This window comes from Garra rufa, chromosome 13 (genome assembly GCF_049309525.1).
Source record: "Garra rufa chromosome 13, GarRuf1.0, whole genome shotgun sequence".
NCBI classification, from domain to species: domain Eukaryota; kingdom Metazoa; phylum Chordata; class Actinopteri; order Cypriniformes; family Cyprinidae; genus Garra; species Garra rufa.
The window spans coordinates 43,572,904-43,598,115 of NC_133373.1; the positions used below are offsets into that span (position 1 = coordinate 43,572,904).

At 31.6% G+C, this 25,212-nt stretch overlaps 1 protein-coding gene across 1 annotated transcript; it reads left to right on the plus strand.

The window, feature by feature from the left end:
- Positions 1–411: 411 nt before the first annotated feature.
- On the plus strand, positions 412–16,932 carry LOC141348802 (estrogen-related receptor gamma-like). Its single transcript, XM_073853088.1, has 7 exons — positions 412–560; positions 3,933–4,312; positions 5,922–6,038; positions 6,574–6,678; positions 8,793–8,975; positions 14,553–14,822; positions 16,340–16,932. Exons 1-7 carry the CDS (start codon positions 502–504, stop codon positions 16,582–16,584), a joined length of 1,359 nt encoding a protein of 452 aa, XP_073709189.1. The 5' UTR covers positions 412–501; the 3' UTR covers positions 16,585–16,932.
- The last annotated feature ends 8,280 nt before the right edge of the window (positions 16,933–25,212 follow it).

Genomic DNA, 25,212 nt, shown 5'->3' on the forward strand with positions numbered 1-25,212 from the left:
TTTAAATACCATGGTTTTATAGTTCCCTGAAGAGTCATTGTACTAGCCTATGTATGTTTTTAGCCTATATAACGGGTTTGGAAGCTGGTTAGAAAATAAAACACTTTCTACACTAAGAAAAACGCTTTAAAATTTAAGTTCTGCCCTTAAAATATCGCGTGTACTATAGACAGTTTCAATTTTGTCGTGTTCCTCAAGATTAATTTCACTCTGAAACTGAAGTGCCATATTCGCTGCTCACCTGAGCTAAGCTCATTAATATTCAGTAGAGCGCACTCCCATTGGTCGATTATCTGCCGACGTTAGCTTTAGGGCGGAAACAACGTGAAACGTGCATTCAATATTCATAAGCAGCCCTGGTAGGGTTTAGCGTTTGCGCTGCAGGAGCAGAAACGCAGTAAGGAGAAACAGACGAGCGATATTACAATAAAACATTACAGACGAAAATTTGTGTCTTCAACAAGAGTTTCCTCAGGTTATGATTTCATTTTCAGCTGTCTAATGGATTTAGTGCAGTTTTATCACCCGGAGTCCTTTTCCTTCCCTTCTGAACAGAACAAGTAAGTAACTTTATTAAATTATTAACTTGATATGGACATCATTAGGCTTTTCATATATACTATCGTATTGTACCTTAATTTGAACTGTTATATACATCTATATAAAAGATCTATATAATCTTAGTTTCCCATTTACTAAAGGATCAAAAACAAAACAAAATGGTTGTAATGGTTGCACTGATTAAAGGTGATCCCAGAATCATTTATATTATAAATTAACAATTATTTTGGTGGAAACTATGCTTACGTGTTACATTTTTTGACTTATACAGTATATGAGTAACTGTTTATTTTATTTATTATAATGATTTATTGAGATAATAAGAGGAAGAAATGCATGTTGGAATGTGATAAAGAGTAAAACCTAATGTACATGAAAGATTGTTCATTTATAATTTGACTGTAAAAGATAAAATGTGGACCACAAAACCAGTTATAAGGGTAAATCTTTTAAACTTAAGATGTACACATCATCTGAAAGCTGAATGGATAAGCTTTGCATTGATGTATAATTTGTAAGGAGAGGAAAATATTTTGACTGAGACACAACTATTTGAAAATCTGGAGTGTGCAAAAAACATCAAAATATTGAGAAAATTGCCTTTAAAGTTGTCCAAATGAAGTTCTTAGCAATGCATATTGCTAATAAAAAAATAAGTTTTAATATATTTATAGAAAATTTACAAAATATCTTCATGGAACATGGTCTTCACTTAATATCCTAATGATTTTTTGGCATAAAAGAAAAATCGATCATTTTGACCCATACAATGTATTTTTTGGCTATTGCTGCAAACATAACTGTGCTACTTAAGACTGATTTTGTGGTCCAGGGTCACAAATAGTATGTAATGATTGTGTTTTTCCATAAATCAGCAACTTATTATTAATAATAAATATTTTAGATAGACATTCCACTTGCAAACTCTCCATCACCAGACCAATATCATTATTAATATTACAGTTTCCAATTAGAACTAAAATAACTAAATAAGAGATCCTGTTTAAGTTCCACAATGACTTTTTATTCTATAGTCGTCAAGTTTAGGAAAGCATCATGCTTTAAAGGACCCAGAAACCAATATGTTGCTCAAAACATCATGTAATATTGATCAAAGAAGTAAAGTCAATTGTAGTCCTTAACCCCTCATTTTGAAAGAGTTGAGAAACTATGAAAAAATCAAAACTATCCAGCTGTATATTTACGTAAGAATTGAGGCAGAGCGCTTTAATAAGCACACGTTCTGGCAGCGTTCGCAGAGCGTCTTACAGCAATAGGATTTGAGATGTATGATGGACTCACAGGTAATTCCTCTGGATCCCAGACAAAAACCCTGATGGGCTTTAGGATCACGTTACTGGCCGCTGTTTGTGTGTGAGAGATGGAGTGATAAAACAGGTGTGTTCGGGTGCTGTGTGTGCTGTAAACATTACATCTGACATAGTGGGAAATATAGTTGTGCTGATAAGATAGAAAAGCACTAATTAGCTGTTTTGTCAGATTCAGAGCTCATGTGGTGTGAAACAAATCCTGGTTTGTTTTTCCAGTACAAATGGTTTGAGGTTCATCAAAATTGTCTTTCCATGAACCATGGCTAATAAAAATACAATCATTATAAACACAAACAAGTTGTAGAACGTGCACATTGTGACCTGCACAAGGACAAAACACTATCAGGGTGATACACGTGATGTTAAAATAATGCTTTTACGGCTATTAGTTTTAATGCTGTTTAAACATTAAACAAACCAACACTACCAAGATTCTTTTTTAGGATTTTGAAAGAAGTCTTTTATGCTCACCAAGACTGCATTCATATGATAAAGTATAGTTAAACAGTGAAATTGTGAAACATTTTTACAATTTAAAATAACTGTTTTCTATTTGAATATATTTTAAAATGTAATTTATTCCTGTGATGCAAAGCTGAATTTTTGTCACATGATCCTTCAGAAATCATTCTAATATGCTGAGTTGATATGTTGATACGTTGATGGTGCTTTTTTCATTCTTTGTTAAATAAAAAGTTAAAATAACAGCATTTATTTGAAATAAAAGTCATTTCTAACATTTTAAATATCTCTTTTTTTTTGGTCAATTTAATTAATGTGTAAATAAATAAATACAAAAACAAAAAACTAGCCCCAAGCCTTTGAACGGGAGTGTAAAATGCACCATTATAAAATGTACATGACTAATAAATAAAATGACTAATTGTGAAGTAACATTTTTTACTTAGGAAAAAATGGAAAAATATTTTCTGTTTAAAAAAAAAAGAATAATTTGCTAAAAAAGAATTAGATAAAAGAATAATTTGCTATACAATATATGATTTTCTTTAATATGGAGTTTGGCTCTCAATTATAATGTTCTTGGTACAAAAACAACATTTGTACAGTATTATACAGTAAATTAAATGTATTGTTTTTAGTCTGTTGTTATTTATATGGCTAGAAAGTTGAATTAAAGTTTTTATATTTTTATTATTTTAATTTGCTGTAGCATTTTACTTTTTTCTTTTAAAATTCACTACCAGTCAAAAGATTTTTAATGTTTTTTAAAGACATCTCTCCTGCTCACGAAGCCGGCATTTATTTGATCCTACAGCAAAAACAGTAACATTTTGAAATATTTTCACTGTTTAGAAAAATTGCTTTTCTTTTTGAATATATATTAAAATGCAATATATTCCTGTGGTCAAAGCTAAATTTTCAGCATCATTATTTTAGTCTTCAGTGTCACACGATCCTTCAGAAATCATTCTAATATGCTGAGTTGATGCTCAAGAAACATTTCTTCTTCTTCTTCTTCTTATTATTATTATTATCAATATTTAAAAAAGGTTATAAAAATTATTACTTCTATTTAGCAAGGATGCTTTGAATTAATCAAAAGTGATGATAAAGACATTTATAATGTTACAGAAGATTTTGATTTCAGATAAATGCTGTTCTTCTGAACAAAGAAACCTGAAAAATTTCTACTCAGCTCTTTTCAACATAATAATAATAATAAATGTTTTTTGAGCAGCAAATCAGCATATTAGAATGATTTCTGAAGGATCATGTGACACTGAAGCCTGGAGTAATGATGCTAAAAAATCAGCTATGAAATCATAGGAATAAATTACATTTTAAAATATATTCAAATAGAAAACTTATTTTAAGTAGTAACAATATTTGAGAATTTTACTGTTTTTGCTGTACTTTGAGTCAAATAAATGCAGGCTTGGTGAGCAGAAGAGACAAATCTTACTGCTCAAAAGACTGGTAGTGTATCTGACATTTACAGTGTGTGTAATATTAATCAGATTTATTGTAATAAAAAAATGCAGGAATATATTATTCGCTTTATTCTCTTTATTTCTAAAGCTTTCTGGACATGATATCCATCGACGGCCACTGTCACACCTACATCAAGACCGAGCCGCCGAGTCCTTCCTCTCTGTCGGACAGTCTGACCCAGCACAGTCCCGGGGCGTCGTCGGACGCTGGAAGCAGCTACAGTTCAGTAACTAAAGGGAACCCAACAGCTCTGGACTCTCCCGTTTCATACCCTACAGTTGAGGCGGATCTTAGGCCTCCCGGTGCCCCCTGCAGGCTCCTGGAGGAAACGCAGTTGAAGAATGGATACGGGTTGAGCTCGGGCCCCAAACGCCTGTGTCTGGTGTGTGGAGACGCTGCGTCTGGTTTCCACTATGGAGTGGCTTCATGCGAGGCCTGCAAAGCCTTCTTTAAACGTACCATTCAAGGTCAGGATGCCAGGAGGATGTCTGTTTTTTTTGTTTTTGTTCATTTATTTTTGGTGAAAGTAAAATTTTCCTGGACGTTTCTGTCATTTTTATTAGTTTTTTTATATACACTATATATATATATATATATATATATATATATACTACAAGTCAAACCAGTGAATTTATTTGATTCACAGTACAGCAAAAACAGTAATATTTTGAAATATTTTTACTGTTTAAAATACTTGTTTTCTATTTGAATATAGAAATGTAGTTTATTCCTGTGATTTCAAAACTGATTTTTCAGCATCATTACTCCAGTCACACGATCCTTTAGAAATCTTTCTAATATTCTGACTTGCTGCTCAAAAACATTTATTATTATTTTTATGTTGAAAACAGCTGTGTAGAATTTTTTCAGGTTTCTTTGATGAACAGAAAGTTCAGAAGAATAGCATTTATCTGAAATAGAAATCTTTTGTAACATTATAAATGTCTTTTGTCTGGTAGAGTAGGTTTCTTTCAATTCATTTTTGATTTGCACACATGAATGTAGTAGGTCCTTCAGGTGTTTAGGGTCATTAATTTGATCAAAAGTGACAGTAAATACATTTATTATGTTTTAATAATAACAAATGTTTCTTTAGCAGCAAATTAACATATTATAATGATTTCTGAAGAATCATGTGACACTGAAGACTGGAGTAATGATGCTGAAAATTAAGCTTTGATCAAAGAAATAAATTACATTTTGAAATAAATTTAAATGGAAAACTATTATTGTAAATTGTAATAATGTTTCACAATATTACTGATTTTACTGTATTTTTACTGTATTTAAAAAAATATATTTTAATAGAAAAAAGTTTTTTAATTGTAATAATATTTCATAATATTACTGATTTTACTGTATTTTTAAAAATATATTTAAATAGAAAGGTTATTAAAAATTGTGGTAACACTTTACAATAAGGTTCATTAGTTTACATTAGTTAACCATATTAGTTAACATGAACTAATAATGAACTGCACTTATACAGCATTTATTAATCTGTGTTAATGTTAATTTCAACATTTACTAATACATTATTAAAATGTTGTTAACATTAGTTAATGCAATGTGAACTAACATGAACAAACAATGAACAACTGTATTTCCGTTAACTAATGTTAATAAAGATTAGTAAATACAGTAACAAATGTATTGCTCATGGTTAGTTCATGTTAGTTAATACATTAACTAATGTTTAACTAATGAACCTTATTGTAAAGTGTTACCAAAATGGTAATAATATTTCACAATATTACTGATTTTACTGTTTTTTGAAGATATATTTAAATTGAACAGTTATTTTACATTGTAATAATATTTCACAATATTATTTATTTTCTTGCATTTTACTATTTTTTTTTTTTTTTACAAATATATTTAAATAGAAAACAGTTAAAGAAAACACTTATTTAAAATTGTAATAATATTTCACAATATTTTACTGTATTTTTTTATAAAATATATGCAAATTGTCTAGTTAGTTGCACACTGGGAAAGTGTGTCTGTGAATGTTTGGTACACAGCTTTTCCTAGACAAATATTTTAAGATAATGATGGTCTGTTTGTCTCTGTCAGGTAATATCGAGTACAGTTGTTCAGTCAGCAGAGACTGTGAGATCACTAAAAGAAGGAGGAAGTCCTGTCAGGCCTGTCGCTTCACTAAGTGCCTGTCTGTGGGAATGCTGCGAGAAGGTGAGAGCATATGTGTGTTTGAAGCTTGTTTCACTTTATTATGTTTTTTATACTTTGAAATGTTATAATTTTAGATTATGTAATTTTTTAAAAGTACTGAGAGAATTGTGGGAGTAAATGTGCTTAATTGTCATAAAAATCTTAACTATACGTGTTTTTTTGGGGCATGTTCTTGACAGGTTTTGTGAAATTCACTAAATGCTTTTTTGTTTTGCTATGAAGGTGTCTGCGATTAACCATGCATATATCATGGGCTTCTGAAATATGCAGCTGGACTTAAGTGCTTTCACAAACACAACTGTAAAAATAATAATTATACTCGGATAAAGCTACAGCAGTCAGCAAATAAGCAAAGAGTGTTATATTGGTGCAGGTGTGGAGTTGCATTATTGCTGGCCTGATTTTATTTCAGTGCACCTGCTTTTTTAAAAACGCTGCCAAAAATGTATAAAAGACTGTTTCCTGTTTCATGCGGCTGTTTCAGTCAAACTTTTTATTTCGACATAATGAGCAAGTTGTTTTTCTCATCTCTCAGGTGTGCGTTTGGACCGGGTGCGAGGAGGAAGGCAGAAATATAAGAGGAGAATCGACTCTGACTCCAGTGTGTACTTCAGTGCGCAGCAACCTCACAGAAAACAAAGTAAGAACCGCACTGCACCTCAGCCAGAAACATCTGTGTCTCAGTATGTGTGTTTAGAGTGACCATATGTCCTTGCTTTTCTGGCCATGTCCTGGCAGGGATGTCTAAATTCCTATTATGTACAAGTTTTGGCTTTGTTTTTCTGAAGAGTGCAATAGTCAGGTTCTGGAAATAAAAAATGTCATTCATTTTCCCCATAGGGAAATTGATTTTTAATGATAACTTATTAACCTTTAATCGGATGCAAAACTAACTTTTACATGTACTTTGAACATTAATGTGTGTTGGCAGTTTGTGTACACAACCACCCTACAATGATAAAAATACACCCAGTGGTATTTTTTTAATCTTTAAAAGTAATATCCCCTTTTTAAAATCAGGTCATTCTCAGCTTCTTGTCATTGTGACGAAACACAGTTGATTGACATGAGCGCCTTACCTTAGACCCACCCTCACCGAGCTGAAACAGTCCGAATACGATCGCCATTGTGTGACTCAGGTGCAGGGGAAGACTCTAATTGAGCGATTGAGGTGTTCTGTTGTTGGATGTAATAATGAACATAGCAGTTGTCATTTACTCCTGACATCTGAGCCGCCTAAGAGGCAGAGGACAACATTCCTGATCCCGATCTACATATGCATCTATGTTCGTCTGAATCATTCGTGATGCAGCTTCACCCACAGCAGAATTGAGTATAAGGTATAGAGTATATTTTTTATGCATCTTTGCATATGGCCTTTCTTAATAATATGCTTGTTTGCAAGTTTCACCGATAAATGCGGCTAAATGCAGATAAACGCGGCTAAATGCGGCTAAAGTAAACATTACAGCTGGTAATCCCACAGCAGAGAGGGGCGGGGCAAGCAGAGCTCATTTGCATTTAAAGGGCCATGCACTAAAACGAGCTGATATTTTGCAGAGCTGATTTTGACAAGGTAAAAGGGTGTTTTTTACACTACTATTGAGAATTTTCAACCAAAGTATATTATAGACTTTTCATTAAGACCCTAAACAATCATAGGGACTTGTGGAAAATGCGCCTCCGATGACCCCTTTAAACAGACCTACTATGAGCTCCAAGGTTGTTAATCAATGGTATATGCTTTTGTTAAAGTTAGAGTTTTAAATAATTGTGTTTAATAAAGGAATCACTTACATTACCCATGATACTGTAAAGAAAATTCCACCAATCAGAGAGTCACAGTGAGCAAATCTGAGCTCCGCCCCCCGCCATTAAGCACCACTAATGATGTAATTAAGTCACTTTCCTCACACTATAATTCACATTAATATTTGGGGTGGGGGAAAAAATCAGTTCTCCTATGCATCGCGATTCTCTCTTTTTTTAGAATTCAGTACTGACTGTTTAAACGCAAGTTTTGAGCAGTGTAGAGTAGTGCTCGTTGTTTCTCGTTCTGGTGTTATGTTTATGTGGCGCGGTGCAGCAGGACGCAACGCGTAAAAAGACAGTATGAGTCATTATAATCAGTAGTTATGTCTCCACTGGATGCAACAAATGCCTTGTTTATAATGGGTTTTATTGTTTCTGTCTCATCGTGCCGAGAAACGGCATGGTAAGGGGCGTAACATTTCCGTCACACGCTTGAGGTATTCGGCCAATCACAATGCACCGGGTAGCTGGCCAATCAGAGAACACCTCGGTTTGCATCAACAATGAGTTTTGTAAAAATCTGAACTGTTTCAGAAAGGCGGGGCAGAGAGCAGCAACAATAATGTACAGTGTGTGGAAAATAATGTTTTTTTTTAACCTCATATTGCATAAAAACATTGCATTACAACAAATACACAAAATAATGCTCATCATATGACCCCTTTAACTCTTTGGTGTTGAGACTTTAAGCTTTGCAACTTTACAGATCTTATCTATGCACAAACAGCTTGTAACACTCCATAGACAAAGGAAAGCAAGAAACTGCATCATATGACCCCTTTAACTTTTTTGGTCCACTTCAAATGCTGACTACTATATAATGAGGACTATAGAGAGCATGTCAACAGGAAAACGAAGCCAAAACCTAGACATTTTAGGCAAGTTAGAAAGGGAAAATAGGATCACACTGTATATTTTAATATTCTGTTTTTTTTCCATTAGCGTCCTGCAAAGCTCAGGGGGAGAATAAGGTGGTGACCCTGCTGTTGGGGGCAGAGCCAGAGAAGGTGTGTGCCATGCCTGACCCCGCCCTCCCCGACAGCGACATCAAAGCCCTGACGACCCTCTGTGACCTCGCCGACAGAGAGCTCGTGCTCAACATCAGCTGGGCCAAAAACATACCAGGTACTACAGACTTTAATTACACGTGTGTGTATTATCTGTTTGTTTTGGATACACAGAGATAAAATGCTGTTAGTTCGGATGTGTTTCTGTGTAACCTAAAAACACATACAAACACAGACATTCTGTGACACTGGAATGTCAAACGCTTTAGTGTTTTCAGAAGAATTTGATTATAAAATGCCTTATTGTACTCAAGATATCGGTTCTTTTAGCAGCTCTAAATACACTTTAGCACATTTAGGTGTCTCAATGAGGATTTGTCATAGCCTTTTGTTGTTAGTCAAGCTAATATATTTACTACAGACTAGCTGCAATGTTTGCTTTAATTATGAATAATTTTTCTAAAGACGTCCTCTATCTTTGTCCTCATAGATTTTGTCAGATTTTGCTCACTTTTACGACTGCATCTCAGTATACACACATACACACAGAACTGGCCAGCACCTGTTTTTGTGTTGATACTGACCTCTGTAGTAATGCTTACAAAACAAACCACAAACCCAGGTGTGTGTGTGTGATTCTCTGTAGCACGTGACTGATTATATCCCATAGTTTTGTGAACTGGATTACACTATTTGGTAAATAAACACAATTAGTTCACATTTAAACAGAGAGAATGTGAGTGAATGTTTCACATTTATCTACTTCAAGGCAACAGACTTCTATTGATTATGGCATGAAGTGCAAAAAACATTTTTAATTAGTATTTTTGTTTTGTTTTCAAGTAAATATAAAATCACCCTTAAAATACGTTAAATTCACTTGGTAGATACACTGCCAGTCAAAAGTTTTTGAACAGTAAGATTTTTAATGTTTTTTGAAGGAGTGTCTTCTGCTCGCCAAGCCTGCATTTATTAGTAAAATTGTTAAATATCTTTACAATTTAAAACAACTGCTTTCTATTTGGATATATTTTAAAATGTAATTTATTCATGTGATCAAAGCTGAATTTTCAGCATCATTACTCCAGTCTTCAGAAATCTTTCTAATATGCTGATTTGCTGTTCAAGAAACATTTTTCATTATTATTATAAATATTTAAAACAGTTGAGTACATTTTTCAGGATTCTTTGATTAATAGAAAGATCCAAAGATCAGTATTTATGTGAAATAAAAAGCTTTTGTAACATTATACACTATCCCATTCAAAAGCTTGGAGTCAGTATTTTAGTTCTTTTTGGGAAAGAAATTATATAAATGAATACTTTTATTTAACACAGATGCTTTAAATTGATTTAAAGTGATGATAAAGAAATTTTATAATGTCACAAAAGATTTCTATTTCAGATGAATGCTGTTCTTCTGAACTTTCTAGTCATCAAAGAAACCTGAAAAAATTCTACTGCTGCTTTTAACATAATAATAATAATAATAATAATAATACATTTTTTGAGCAGAAAACCAGAATATCAGAATGATTTCTGAAGGATAATGTGACTAAAATTTGAAATAAATAAGTAAAATTTGAAAGGAATACATTTTAAAATATATGAAAATAGTACAAATATTTCAAAATGTTACTGTTTTGCTGTACTTTGGATCAAATAAGCGCAGGCTTGGTGAGCAGTAGAGACTTCTTAAAAAAACATTAAAAATCTCACTGGTAGTGTAAAAATGAAAAACATCAAAAACTTGTTTTCAGAGAATATGTATTTTTAAACATTAATATGTACAGTATATTTTGTATAATTTGTGCCAGGACCATTCCATTTTGAGGCAAATCAATAATTTGATATTTATATGTGTTTATATATTTTTTAATTTAATATTTTAATTTAAAATATATTTTTAAAACAAACAAAGCAACTCTTTTTATTTTAAAATCTGATTTTTTTCTTTTGGTTTTGATTTAGCTCACTTCTGCGAAAAGTGTGTGTGTTTGTGTTTTGTTTACAGTATATGTTGTAAGAAAATAAAAATAAAACATGTTATAATATGAAAAAAATAAATACATTTAATTTCAGAAAATTTGTGCTAGGACCAATCAACCCTTTTACATAAAAATGTTCGATAATGTTAGATAAAGTGTAACATATATAATATATAATATATAAATATAATTATTAAAATAGTTAAATATTTTTTTAATAATTTGAAATTTGCATTTCTTTGTATATTTTGTAATTTATTTATTTTTTTCAATAATTTGATATTTATATATTTTTATTTATTTATGTATTTTTTAATGTAATATTTTTATTTAAAATATTTTAAAACAAAACACTTTTTTATGATTTTTTCCCCCTCTTTGATTTTGGTTTTGCTTTAGCTCACTTCTGGTAACTGTGTGTGTGGTCCAGATAAACCCTATGTTGACCAAATGTCCTCACAATGGTAGTAAAATATAAAAGTTTGACCTTGTGGGGACATTACTTTAATCCCTATGAGGAAAACAGCTTATAAAGCATACTAAAGAATGTTTCGTGAAAATGTAAAGCTGCAGAAGAGTTGTATTTTGGGTTCGGGTATACAATATACAGTTTGTACATTATGTTTATGGAAAGTCCCCTCAAAACCTAAAAAACCCAATGTGTGTGTGTGTGTGTGTGTGTGTTTTACATACACAGGAGCAGTTGTTTGTGTTCATGTCAACAGTTTGACAGCAGCATTGTCTTTTTCCCGGCGTCTGAAGCAGGATGTACAATAGAAGATGACATTGCTGATTTAAATGGCTGTGGGGTTGTTTTATTTGCGTTGTTTGAGTGTCACAAGGGCCTTTTGATTCCGTTAACACGTTTCACAGACGTCGATACGGCCGCGTCTCCTGAGCTCGGCGTGAACGGTAGTGCCGCCTCATTCGGCCCGCGATCGATCAGCGCAGAGATCCAATCAGCTAATGAACGTCACTCAGGAGGAGAGCGAGAGAGAAATACGAGCCATTACGGCCCCTGATAAACATCAGTGATGGGTGAAAAAATCAAATCAAAGCTGCTCTCCTCCCTCGCCACACCAAACTAATCACTGGCTTTTTAATTAAGTGTGAGAGAACGTGAATGAGAGCGATTCGTCCGTCATTGATGCTGTTCTTCAGGGACAAACCCCTGTCACACACACACAGAAGCTTTCTTTCCTAACAGAGGTCACAGGCCATCGTCAAATTAGCTTTACAATTAGGTGGGTTTTATCTGTCAGTTTTAAAGGTCATTTCGTTCATCTGAGTCAACATCTCAAACGCAGATTTTTAGCCTATTTAACTGATTTTTTTTTTTTTAAATATAGATATTTAGGTGATTAATTCGATATTTTTTATGTACTTACCTGTTTGGTATATAAATTATTTGGTAATTTGTTAAAAAAAAAATTGTTTTAACTTAAAATACTTTGTTGCCCCACTAACTTAAAATGTTTAGTTTAGTCAACTTGAAATTTTAAGTTTCTTAAAAATGTTAATTTATGTGACAACTTGGATATTTTAGTTCACTAAACTAAAATATTTTAAATCAATGGGGTTACAAATTATTTTGAGTTTAAATAACTTTTTTTTTTTTTTGCAGTGTACGTGTTTCAATCAGATATTTAGCTGATTTAACTGATTTATTTTTTTTATTAGATATTTTTTTATGTACTTACCTGTTTAGCATATAAATGATTTGGTCATTTGTAAAAAAAAAAAAAAAAAAAAAAAAAAATATATATATATATATATATATATATATATATATATATATATATATATATATATATAATTGTTTTAACTTAAAATACTTTGTTACCCCACTAACTTAAAATGTTTAGTTTAGTCAACTTGAAATTTTAAGTTTCTTAAAAATGTTAATTTATGTGACAACTTGGATATTTTAGTTGACTAAACTAAAATATTTTAACTCAACGGGGTTACAAATTATTTTAAGTTTAAATAACTTTTTTTTTTTGCAGTGTACGTGTTTCAATCAGATATTTAGCCTATTTAACTGATTTTTTTTTTTTAAATATAGATATTTAGGTGATTAATTCGATATTTTTTATGTACTTACCTGTTTGGTATATAACTTATTTGGTAATTTGTTAAAAAAAAATTGTTTTAACTTAAAATACTTTGTTGCCCCACTAACTTAAAATGTTTAGTTTAGTCAACTTGAAATTTTAAGTTTCTTAAAAATGTTAATTTATGTGACAACTTGGATATTTTAGTTCACTAAACTAAAATATTTTAAATCAATGGGGTTACAAATTATTTTGAGTTTAAATAACTTTTTTTTTTTTTTGCAGTGTACGTGTTTCAATCAGATATTTAGCTGATTTAACTGATTTATTTTTTTTATTAGATATTTTTTTATGTACTTACCTGTTTAGCATATAAATGATTTGGTCATTTGTAAAAAAAAAAAAAAAAAAAAAAAATATATATATATATATATATATATATATATATATAATTGTTTTAACTTAAAATACTTTGTTACCCCACTAACTTAAAATGTTTAGTTTAGTCAACTTGAAATTTTAAGTTTCTTAAAAATGTTAATTTATGTGACAACTTGGATATTTTAGTTGACTAAACTAAAATATTTTAACTCAACGGGGTTACAAATTATTTTAAGTTTAAATAACTTTTTTTTTTTGCAGTGTACGTGTTTCAATCAGATATTTAGCCTATTTAACTGATTTTTTTTTTTTAAATATAGATATTTAGGTGATTAATTCGATATTTTTTATGTACTTACCTGTTTGGTATATAACTTATTTGGTAATTTGTTAAAAAAAAATTGTTTTAACTTAAAATACTTTGTTGCCCCACTAACTTAAAATGTTTAGTTTAGTCAACTTGAAATTTTAAGTTTCTTAAAAATGTTAATTTATGTGACAACTTGGATATTTTAGTTGGCTAAACTAAAACATTTTAAATCAATGGGGTTACAAATTATTTTAAGTTTAAATAACTTTTTTTTTTTTTTGCAGTGTACGTGTTTCAATCAGATATTTAGCTGATTTAACTGATTTATTTTTTTAATTAGATTTTTTATGTACTTACCTGTTTAGTATATAAATGATTTGGTCATTTGAAAAAAATAAATAAATAATTGTTTTAACTTAAAAAACTTTGTTACCTCACTAGCTTAAATTTTTAGTTTAGTCAACTTGAAATTTTAAGTTTCTTCATGTTAATTTATGTGACAACTTGGATATTTTAGTTGACTAAACTAAAACATTGTAAATCAATGGGGTTACAAATTATTTTTAAGTTTAAATTTAATTTTTTTAAATTAAATATTTAGTTTATAAGTATTTAGGTGATTGGTTGTTTTGGTTATCTGATTATTTTATGATTAGTTTTAGTTATTTTTGCAAATAAAAGTTATTTTTGTTGTTTTAAATAGTTATTTGTTTGGTTATTTATGTAGTTAATCTCAGCTGTTATTTAGGTGTTCAGCAGTTAAATTATTTAGGTGATTGGTTATATTGGTTATCTTTTACTAAATATTTACTTTTTACTATTAATAGTATAATATAGTAAAATAGTTTAGATATGCTTTTATTAAGTCTTTTGCCAGTTATTTAGATTACTTGTTTATTTAGCTTATTAGTTATTTTTTTAAAGAGACAGTTCTCTGATCAGTCCCTCCATCACTCCTGCAGGTTTCTCCAGCCTCTGTCTGTCTGATCAGATGAGTCTCCTGCAGAGCGCGTGGATGGAGATCCTCATGCTGCGTGTGGCTTTCCGCTCACTGCCCTGTGAGGACAGGCTGGTGTTTGCAGATGATTACATCATGGATGCTGAACAGGCTAAATCAGCAGGTCTGCTGGAGCTCCACAAGGCCATATTACAGCTGGTGCGCCGGTACAGATCCATGAGGCTGGAGAGAGAAGAGTTTGTCACTCTGAAAGCCATTGCTCTTGCCAACTCAGGTAAAGATACTGAAAATACATTTGCTGAAAATGTAATCACCCTTAGGCCATTCAAGATGTAGAGATGAGTTTGTTTCTTCATGGGAACAGACTGGTTGTTTCTCACCAGTGGATCCTCTGCATTGAATGGGTGCCGTCAGATTGAGAGTTCAAACAGCTGATAAAAACATCACAATAATCCACCACTCCAAGCTGTGTTTGTAAAAATCAAATCCATAATATTGCGTTCTCCAGTGAAAAAGTTGTCTCATCTGAATCAGGAGAGAAATATGCATGGGTCAAGCACTGTTTACAAACAACAGTGTTAGTTAGTTCAAATATGTTAGTGGATTATAATGTGACATGACAGCAGGGGATGGACTTTTTCCACTGGAGGTAGCATTATTATGAGTTTTGGTCTCTTATTTTAGCCAAAAGCAAAGGTCTGAAATCAGAAAATGTCTTAAAGGGGTCATCGGATGCCCATTTTCTACAAGTTGATATGATTCTTTAGGGTCTTAATGAGAAGTCTATAACCTACTTTGGTTAACATTTCTCAATGGTAGTGTAAAAACAGTCTTTTTACCTTGTCAAAATCAGCCCATTTTAGAGCGAGCCATTCTGTTGCATGTTCCTTTAAATGCTAATGAGCTCTGCTCACCCCGCCCCTCTCTGCAGTGGGATGACGAGCCGTAATGTTTACTTTAACTGCATTTAGCTGCATTTAGAGGCAGGACTTGTTAACAAACACTTCATTAAGAAAGGCCATATGCAAAAATGCATAAAAAACCCTTCTACTCACTTCTGCTGTGGGTGAAGCTGCATCACGAATAATTCGCACGGACATATGTAGATCGGGATCGGCGCTTTCCTTTCAAAAACGAAAGTAACGTTAATCCTCGGAGTCTTCAGCAGCTCAGATGTCAGGATTAAATGACGCCTCAGAACACCTCAGTCGTTCAATCTGAGACATTCTTGTCTTCCCCTGCACCTGAGTCACACAGTGGCGATCGGAGTCGGACTGTTTCAGCTCGGTGAGGGCGGGTCTAAGGTAAGGTGCTCATGTCAATCAACTATTGTGGGAGCGGCTTCTGTCGTGTGTCGTCACACTGACAAATAGCTGAGAATGACCTGATTTTAAAAAGAGGATATTATAACACAAAAGCTTTTGGCTTCACAAGTTGTTAATTGGTGGACTAGAGTGGTGTGGATTATTGTAATGTTTTTATCGACTGTTTGGACTCTCATTCTGATGGCACCCATTCACAGAAGAGGATCCACTGCTAAGCAAGTAATGGAGTGACACATTTCTCATCTGTTCAGATGAAGAAATACACTCATCTACATCTCGGACTGCTTGAAGGTGAGCAAATTTTCATTTTTGGGGGAACTATTCTTTCAAATGAACGTCAGTGCAAAAACGGCTAACCTTAACACATCTTATTTACAGTCAACATTTTTTAAATAAAATGCAGCAAAAGCAACCAGGACAACAAAAAGAGACATGAACGACCTAATGTTTTGATTCCCTCTCTCAGACTCGATGCATATAGAGGACGCAGAGGCCGTTCAGGGTCTGCAGGACTCTCTCCATGAAGCACTTCTGGATTATGAGTGTGTCCATCACAGGGAGGACCCTCGACGGACGGGGAAACTCATCATGACCCTTCCTCTCCTCCGTCAGACCTCCGCCAAAGCCGTGCGGCACTTCTGCAGCATCAAGCAGGACGGACGCGTCCCTATGCACAAACTCTTCCTGGAACTTCTGGAGGCCAATGTCTGATCCTTGACCTGATTGGACCGTCAAGCAGAGGTGACACGCCCCCTCCTGCACATGATTGGATGAAGGATTATTCACAAATCCAGAGGAAACAACAGATGCTTAACAATAATACAGGGTATTCTGAGACAAACACAGTTTCATATAGCTGAGGATGATAGATAACTGTAAAAAATGAAGTTTCAAATATACACTACTGTTCAAAAGCTTTTTTTAAAGGTGCCATAGAATGGAAAACTGAATTTACCTTGGCATAGTTAAATAATAACAGTTCAGTACATGGACATGACATACCATGAGTCTCAAACACCACCGTTTCCTCCTTCTTATATAAATCTAGTGTTTGCAAAAGACCACTGAAAAACAGGTCAATTCCAACATATACCCGACTGTTACGAAACTTTCCCGAGATCGTTAATAGTTACGCCTCCAACATTTGCATCGCCCAATCATCACTAACGTCAGCACATCAGTAAAACAAGGCGAGTCACTCAAGGGACACGGTTAGCTTAATGCTAGCGCTAGCCTGTTACATTGCTATACATAGGATTTCACTTACCACATAAACAGAGAGATGACTGCGCTGATGATGGTGAATGATGGAGAAATAACTGCGTTGATGATGGCGAATGATTTACAGATCTGGAGAATCACTGACAGGCAGCTCAACTTGTGTGGTAAGAATCACTCCCTCTGCATTGTAACTTTACACAGAGCACATGCGATCACAGTAATGAAACTAAAATATCCGCGATTCAAAACGGCAGATTCAACAAACCGCATATTAAAAGCAGCTAGAGCTCCTAATTAAATATATATTTTTATCAATGTGCGAGCTATTGAGCTCTGTGAAACAGCCAATCAGAGCAGAGCTCATTAATATTCATGAAGCTTCCAAATAACAGAGCATTTCATTCCAGGGGCAACTCCTAGGGTTGTAAATGGACCTGTAAAACCATTTCTGGAGACTTTTTGCCCTTTCCTATGCCAAATACCTTCTATGTAGATATCAGAGAACAATTTAAAATATTCTCTCAATGCATTCTATGGCACCTTTAAGGAAATGAGGCAAGGATGCATTAAATTGATCAAAAGTGACAGTAAAGACATTTATAATGTTACATAAGATTTATATTTCAAATAAGAACCTTTTTTTTTTACTTTCTAGTCATCAGCACAATTGTTTTCAACATACTGTAATACAAATGTTTCTTGAACATCAAATCTGCATATTAGAATGATTTCTGAAGGATCATGTGACACTGAAGGCTGGAGTAATGATGCTGAAAATTCAGCTTGGCATCACAGGAATAAATTACATTTTGCAATATATTCAAATAGAAAACGGTTATTTTAAATTAAAAAAATATTTCACAATATTACTGATTTTACTGTATTTTTGATCAAATAAATGCAGCCTTGGTGAGCATAAAAGCTTTTTTTTTTTTTTTTTAAACAAATCATATCAATCCCAGGCATTTAAATGGTGGTGTATCAGTGAGAGCTGGATGTGAATATTGTTAAATTATTGGAGAAGCTACATCTTAAACTTGAAGGCATTAATTGTTTGCATTTTATTTAAGTTATTCAAGATTTATTTTAAAAATATGCTGAAGAACATTTTCAGTTTTTGTAAGAGCTTTATCACCGTAGAGAGCGTCAGCCTTGCCAAATAACAGTAGTCAATAATTGCTCTCCTGACACAGATATGAAGAAAGAAATGTGTTAAACAACGTCTATTACAGAATTTAAGGTAAGGGGCTCAGAGATGCAGTCTAAACAGAAAAATATCATATAGATGAGCAGCATTTAAGTGTGGAAAGATCAAACATCAAAAAGAGATGTACCAAAGCACTTTTATTTTAAGAGATGATTAGCATACTAGATGCACTAATGAAGGATTTTTTGTTTCCAGATGCTCATAAATAGATCTGCACAGAGCTGCACAACCAAAGCTGACTGCAGCATTTATTTATTCCTTTATTACCATGTTTTACCACATGAACCTTTCAGCACACCATATTGGAAGGTTCTTGCTCAGTCAGTGACAGAAAAGAAAAGCCATAGCAAAATCTGTTTTCTGTGGAAGCCTGTTTCCACTGAATAAAAAAGTAACTGTAAAGTAAAAAGTAAGTAATTGTGACTTTTTATCTCATGATTCTGACTTTTTTTCTTACAGTTGCAAGTTATTCAGTCAGAATTGTGAGATATAAACTTGCAATTTTGAGAACATATCAGTCTTCTTGCAATTAAGCTTATATCGTGCAATTCTAGGAGTTAATATCACACAATTTCAACTTTATAACTCACAATTGCAAGTTTATATCTCACAATTCTGAGAAAAAAGTCAGAATTTTAAGTTTATATCTCACAATTCTGGGAAAAAAGTCAGAATGAGTTTTTCATGCAATTTCGACTTTATAACTCACAATTGCAAGTTTATATCTCACAATTCTGAGAAAAAAAGTCAGAATTATGAGTTTAAATCACACATTTCTGAGAAAAAAGTCAGAATTATGAGTTTAAATCACACATTTCTGAGAAAAAAGTCAGAATTATGAGTTTAAATCACACATTTCTGAGAAAAAAGTCAGAATTATGAGTTTAAATCACACATTTCTGAGAAAAAAGTCAGAATTATGAGTTTAAATCACACATTTCTGATAAAAAAAGTCAGAATTATGAGTTTAAATCACACATTTCTGAGAAAAAAGTCAGAATTATGAGTTTAAATCACACATTTCTGATAAAAAAAGTCAGAATTATGAGTTTAAATCACACATTTCTGAGAAAAAAGTCAGAATTATGAGTTTAAATCACACATTTCTGAGAAAAAAGTCAGAATTATGAGTTTAAATCACACATTTCTGAGAAAAAAGTTAGAATTGCAAGTTTGTCACAATTCTGAGAAAAAAAGTCAGAATTATGAGTTTAAATCACACATTTCTGAGAAAAAAGTCAGAATTGCAAGTTTATATCTCACAATTCTGAGAAAAAAAGTCAGAATTATGAGTTTAAATCACACATTTCTGAGAAAAAAGTCAGAATTATGAGTTTAAATCACACAATTCTGAGAAAAAAGTCAGAATTATGAGTTTAAATCACACATTTCTGAGAAAAAAGTCAGAATTATGAGTTTAAATCACACATTTCTGAGAAAAAAGTCAGAATTATGAGTTTAAATCACACATTTCTGATAAAAAAAGTCAGAATTATGAGTTTAAATCACACATTTCTGAGAAAAAAGTCAGAATTATGAGTTTAAATCACACATTTCTGATAAAAAAAGTCAGAATTATGAGTTTAAATCACACATTTCTGAGAAAAAAGTCAGAATTATGAGTTTAAATCACACATTTCTGAGAAAAAAGTCAGAATTATGAGTTTAAATCACACATTTCTGAGAAAAAAGTTAGAATTGCAAGTTTGTCACAATTCTGAGAAAAAAAGTCAGAATTATGAGTTTAAATCACACATTTCTGAGAAAAAAGTCAGAATTGCAAGTTTATATCTCACAATTCTGAGAAAAAAAGTCAGAATTATGAGTTTAAATCACATTTCTGAGAAAAAAGTCAGAATTATGAGTTTAAATCACACATTTCTGAGAAAAAAGTCAGAATTGCAAGTTTATATCTCACAATTCTGAGAAAAAAAGTCAGAATTATGAGTTTAAATCACACAATTCTGAGAAAAAAAGGCAGAATTATGAGTTTAAATCACACATTTCTGAGAAAAAAAGTCAGAATTATGAGTTTAAATCACACAATTCTGAGAAAAAAAGTCAGAATTATGAGTTTAAATCACACATTTCTGAGAAAAAAAGTCAGAATTATGAGTTTAAATCACACATTTCTGAGAAAATAGTCAGAATTATGAGTTTAAATCACACATTTCTGAGAAAAAAGTCAGAATTATGAGTTTAAATCACACATTTCTGAGAAAATAGTCAGAATTATGAGTTTAAATCACACATTTCTGAGAAAAAAGTCAGAATTGCAAGTTTATATCTCACAATTCTGAGAAAAAAAGTCAGAATTATGAGTTTAAATCACACATTTCTGAGAAAAAAGTCAGAATTATGAGTTTAAATCACACATTTCTGAGAAAAAAGTCAGAATTGCAAGTTTATATCTCACAATTCTGAGAAAAAAGTCAGAATTATAAGTTTATATCACAATTCTGAGAAAAAAGTCAGAATTATGAGTTTAAATCACACAATTCTGAGAAAAAAAGTCAGAATTATGAGTTTAAATCACACAATTCTGAGAAAAAAAGTCAGAATTATGAGTTTAAATCACACATTTCTGAGAAAAAAGTCAGAATTGCAAGTTTATATCTCACAATTCTGAGAAAAAAAGTCAGAATTATGAGTTTAAATCACACAATTCTGAGAAAAAAAGGCAGAATTATGAGTTTAAATCACACATTTCTGAGAAAAAAAGTCAGAATTATGAGTTTAAATCACACAATTCTGAGAAAAAAAGTCAGAATTATGAGTTTAAATCACACATTTCTGAGAAAAAAAGTCAGAATTATGAGTTTAAATCACACATTTCTGAGAAAATAGTCAGAATTATGAGTTTAAATCACACATTTCTGAGAAAAAAGTCAGAATTATGAGTTTAAATCACACATTTCTGAGAAAATAGTCAGAATTATGAGTTTAAATCACACATTTCTGAGAAAAAAGTCAGAATTGCAAGTTTATATCTCACAATTCTGAGAAAAAAAGTCAGAATTATGAGTTTAAATCACACATTTCTGAGAAAAAAGTCAGAATTATGAGTTTAAATCACACATTTCTGAGAAAAAAGTCAGAATTGCAAGTTTATATCTCACAATTCTGAGAAAAAAGTCAGAATTATAAGTTTATATCACAATTCTGAGAAAAAAGTCAGAATTATGAGTTTAAATCACACAATTCTGAGAAAAAAAGTCAGAATTATGAGTTTAAATCACACAATTCTGAGAAAAAAAGTCAGAATTATGAGTTTAAATCACACATTTCTGAGAAAAAAAAGTCAGAATTGCAAGTTTATATCATGCAAATTTGACTTTATAACTCGCAATTACAAATTTATTGCGTAAAGTTGCAATAACACTTTTTTTTGGATTTTTTATTCAGAGGTGGAAAAGAGCTTCCATAATTTTCAGCCATTGACTAAGATGTGAAAACATCTTCTGAAGAAATAACTGAATGTTTTAAACAACACTTGAATTAACTGATTTACTTTTTATCTCACTATTCTGACTTTTTCCCACAAAGACTTTATAACTTGCAATTGCAAGTTTACATCCCATAATTCTGAGAAAAGATGTCAGAATTACGGGATGTAAACTTGCAATTGCAAAAAAAAGTCAGAATTCTCAATTCTAAGAGCTAAAGTCGGAAATTGTGAGATATAAATCTCGCAATTGCAAGAAAAGTGAGTATTGCAAGATATAAACTCACAATTTTAGAGGAATAAAGTCAGAATTGTGACTTTATATCACAGGATTATCTTGCAGTTATGCAAGGTTATCTCTTCAATCTCTATATCTCACTTTATCTTCCATAGCTAGGCATTTTGATGATCAGATAATAGATTTAATATGTTTACCTTAACAAAGGAAACGCTAAATACAAGCATGTATCTGAGATACAGAGAAATGTGTCTGTGTAAATATAATAAAAGTAACAGAGCACATCTGACCAGTTCAATAATGAACGTTGTTCTCTGCTAACGTTCCTTCAGTCTCTGTGAGGAATTCTGGCTCTGTTATTTATATTCTGCGTGTGTTTTTCACCATTTCTGCTTGTGAAGGTTTGTGGATGTTGTACGATGCTCTCAATTTTGTCTCCTCAATGTCTGTTTGATTATATGCAATGACTTTTTTTATGACAAATACGTTCAACAATAATGCATTAAACAGTGGACTTCACTTACATTCTGACGTCTGTGTTTTTTATCTGTGATTTGAAGACTTGAAATTTAAAAAAAAAAAAATGTCTATGTAGTTTATAGGTTTTAGCCTATTATACATTTTTTTTTTTTTACTGTTGTAGCTTTTATTAATATTTTAAATTATAATTATTTTTTGCATTGTTAATTTTCATTTTGGTTGAAAGTTTAGTAACTTTATTTATTTATTTTGTATTTTTATGTTTATAATTTTTTTTTTAAGTTTTAGCATATACTTTTTTTTAAATAAATGCGTTCAACAATAATACATTAAACAGTGGACTTATTTTTTAAATATTTTTTATGTCTATATCATTTTTAAGTTTTAGCCTATTATACTTTTTTATTATAGCATTTATTAATATTTTTGAAATAATATATATATATATATATATATTCATTTTGGTTGAAATTTTAGTAAATATATTGTTTTTGCAATTTTATTGTTTGTTCATTTTAATTTTAGTTGAAATGTAAGTAACTTTGTTGTGTTTTTGTCTTTTTTTGTCTATATAGTTTTTTAAGTTTATTCCTATTGTACTTTTTTTACTATTATAGCTTTTATTAATAAATTTTTAATTATAATACAATTTTACATTGTTCATTTTCATTTTCATTTTCATTTCTTTTTTTTGTATTTTTATGTCCATATATATTTTTTAAAGCCTATTTTTTTTAGCCTATAACATTTTTTAAATAAATGTCAAAAATGACAAATACATTCAACAATAACGCATTAAACAGTGGACTTCACTTACATTCTGAAGTCTGTGTTTTTCATCTGTGATTTGAAGACTTGAGATGTTTCTCAAACTTCTGTTTGGAGAGCAAACACCAGTCAGGATTATATTCACAAAAAACAAACAGATTATTCATATTTTATTAGCAGCGTCACGTTAATTAGTGTTCAAACACAAAAAAGTCTAATTATATTATTTATTTCTGGATTATGTCTGATTGTTTTCTGATCAAAAACGTACTGATTGACAAAAATAGATAAGCATACAAGCATATTTGACTTCAGACGCACAGAGATTAGTAAATATTCTTGTACCATTGCATGAATTCAAATAAAGAATTACTTTGAGTTAGATCTGGTGATTTAGTGACAGTGCTATATGGTTGCCAGGGTATTACTTACTAGTCTGTAGATCCATCTCAAGTTCCTCTTTCAATGTATATTTGCAGGATGCGTTTTCTCAGAGAAAGAGAGATCATTGTAATGGCTGCTGTAGCTTTATGTCTCTGAATAATCAAGCTAATCGATGCAGATAAATTAGAAGCTGTCAGATGCTCCACCTGCATCATTTCACAGGCCGTCAGGAACCATCAACACATTAGTGTCTCCTCACCGAGAAACGCCACATGAGTCATTAATGAGGCTCAGATGAAAAGTTGCTTACACTGGAAGAACCCTGCTAACAGAATAAAAACCTAAATGTGTGTGTGTTTTGAGTTTCAAGACAGATCCTGCTCTGAATCTCTGTGACTATCAGTATCTTTGTACTCGGAAAGGACCATATTTGTAATGCTTTCTGAAGAATTTGAGTTGTGAGAGTTACATTAAAGCCTGGTTTATAATAAATATGACACAAAATTAAAGCGTTTACATTATTAGAACACTTTAGGTTGTAATAATAATAATAATACATATATATAGATTTATTTATTCACACACATATATATATAACCAGTGTTGGGGGAAATTGCTTTTAAAAGTAATGCATTACAATATTAAGTTACTCCCTAAAAGAGTAAATAATTACGTTATTTAGTTACTTTTTTATGGCAAGTAATGCGTTATGTTACTTTTGCATTATTTTTTAAATCTGGGCAGGGCTTGCTTGTTTGTTTTAATATAAAAAGTTCTATTTTTGGCAAATGTAAAAGCCTTTTCACACCAAAAGCCTCAGGCTTAGAGAAAAGTAAATTCACGTCTGTACAGACCGCAGAAGAAAAAATGTCAACTCTTCAGCAATAAAAAAAGGAAAGCAAATGTTAGATTATTTTGAGTAATTTTTGCTTATTAGTGTGGATGAATTGGATCATTGAAGGTCGGCAGCAAAGACATCGGTTAATAAAATGGGATTAAATACACAAAGGATATGTATTATTTAACATATTTAATTATTGCAGGTTTGTATTGAATTTCACTGTTTTTATTAATTTTGAAGAATACTGTATCTGTTTTTTTAGTGAGTGAGATGAATTAAAGGAGTAGTTCACTTTCAGAACAAAAATGTACAGATAATGTACTCACCCCCTTGTCATTCAAGATGTTCATGTCTTTCTTCAGTCGTAAGGAAATTATGTTTTTTAAGGAAAACATTTCAGGATTTCTCTCCATATAATGGACTACTATGGTGCCCCCGAGTTTGAACTTCCAAAATGCAGTTTAAATGCATCTTCAAAGGGCTCTAAATGTTCCGAGTCGAGGAAGAAGGGTCTGATCTAGCGAAACAATCGGTTATGTTCTAAAAACATTTACAATTTATATACTTTTTAAGTAAACACAGAGCTAGACAAGATGAGCATTTGTTAAAAAGTATATAAATTGTATTTTTTTTTTTAGAAAATAACCGATCGTTTTGCTAGATAAGACCCTTCTTTCCTCAACTGTGATCGTTTAGAGACATTTGAAGCTGCATTTTGGAAGTTCAAACTCGGGGGCACCATAGAAGTCCATTAT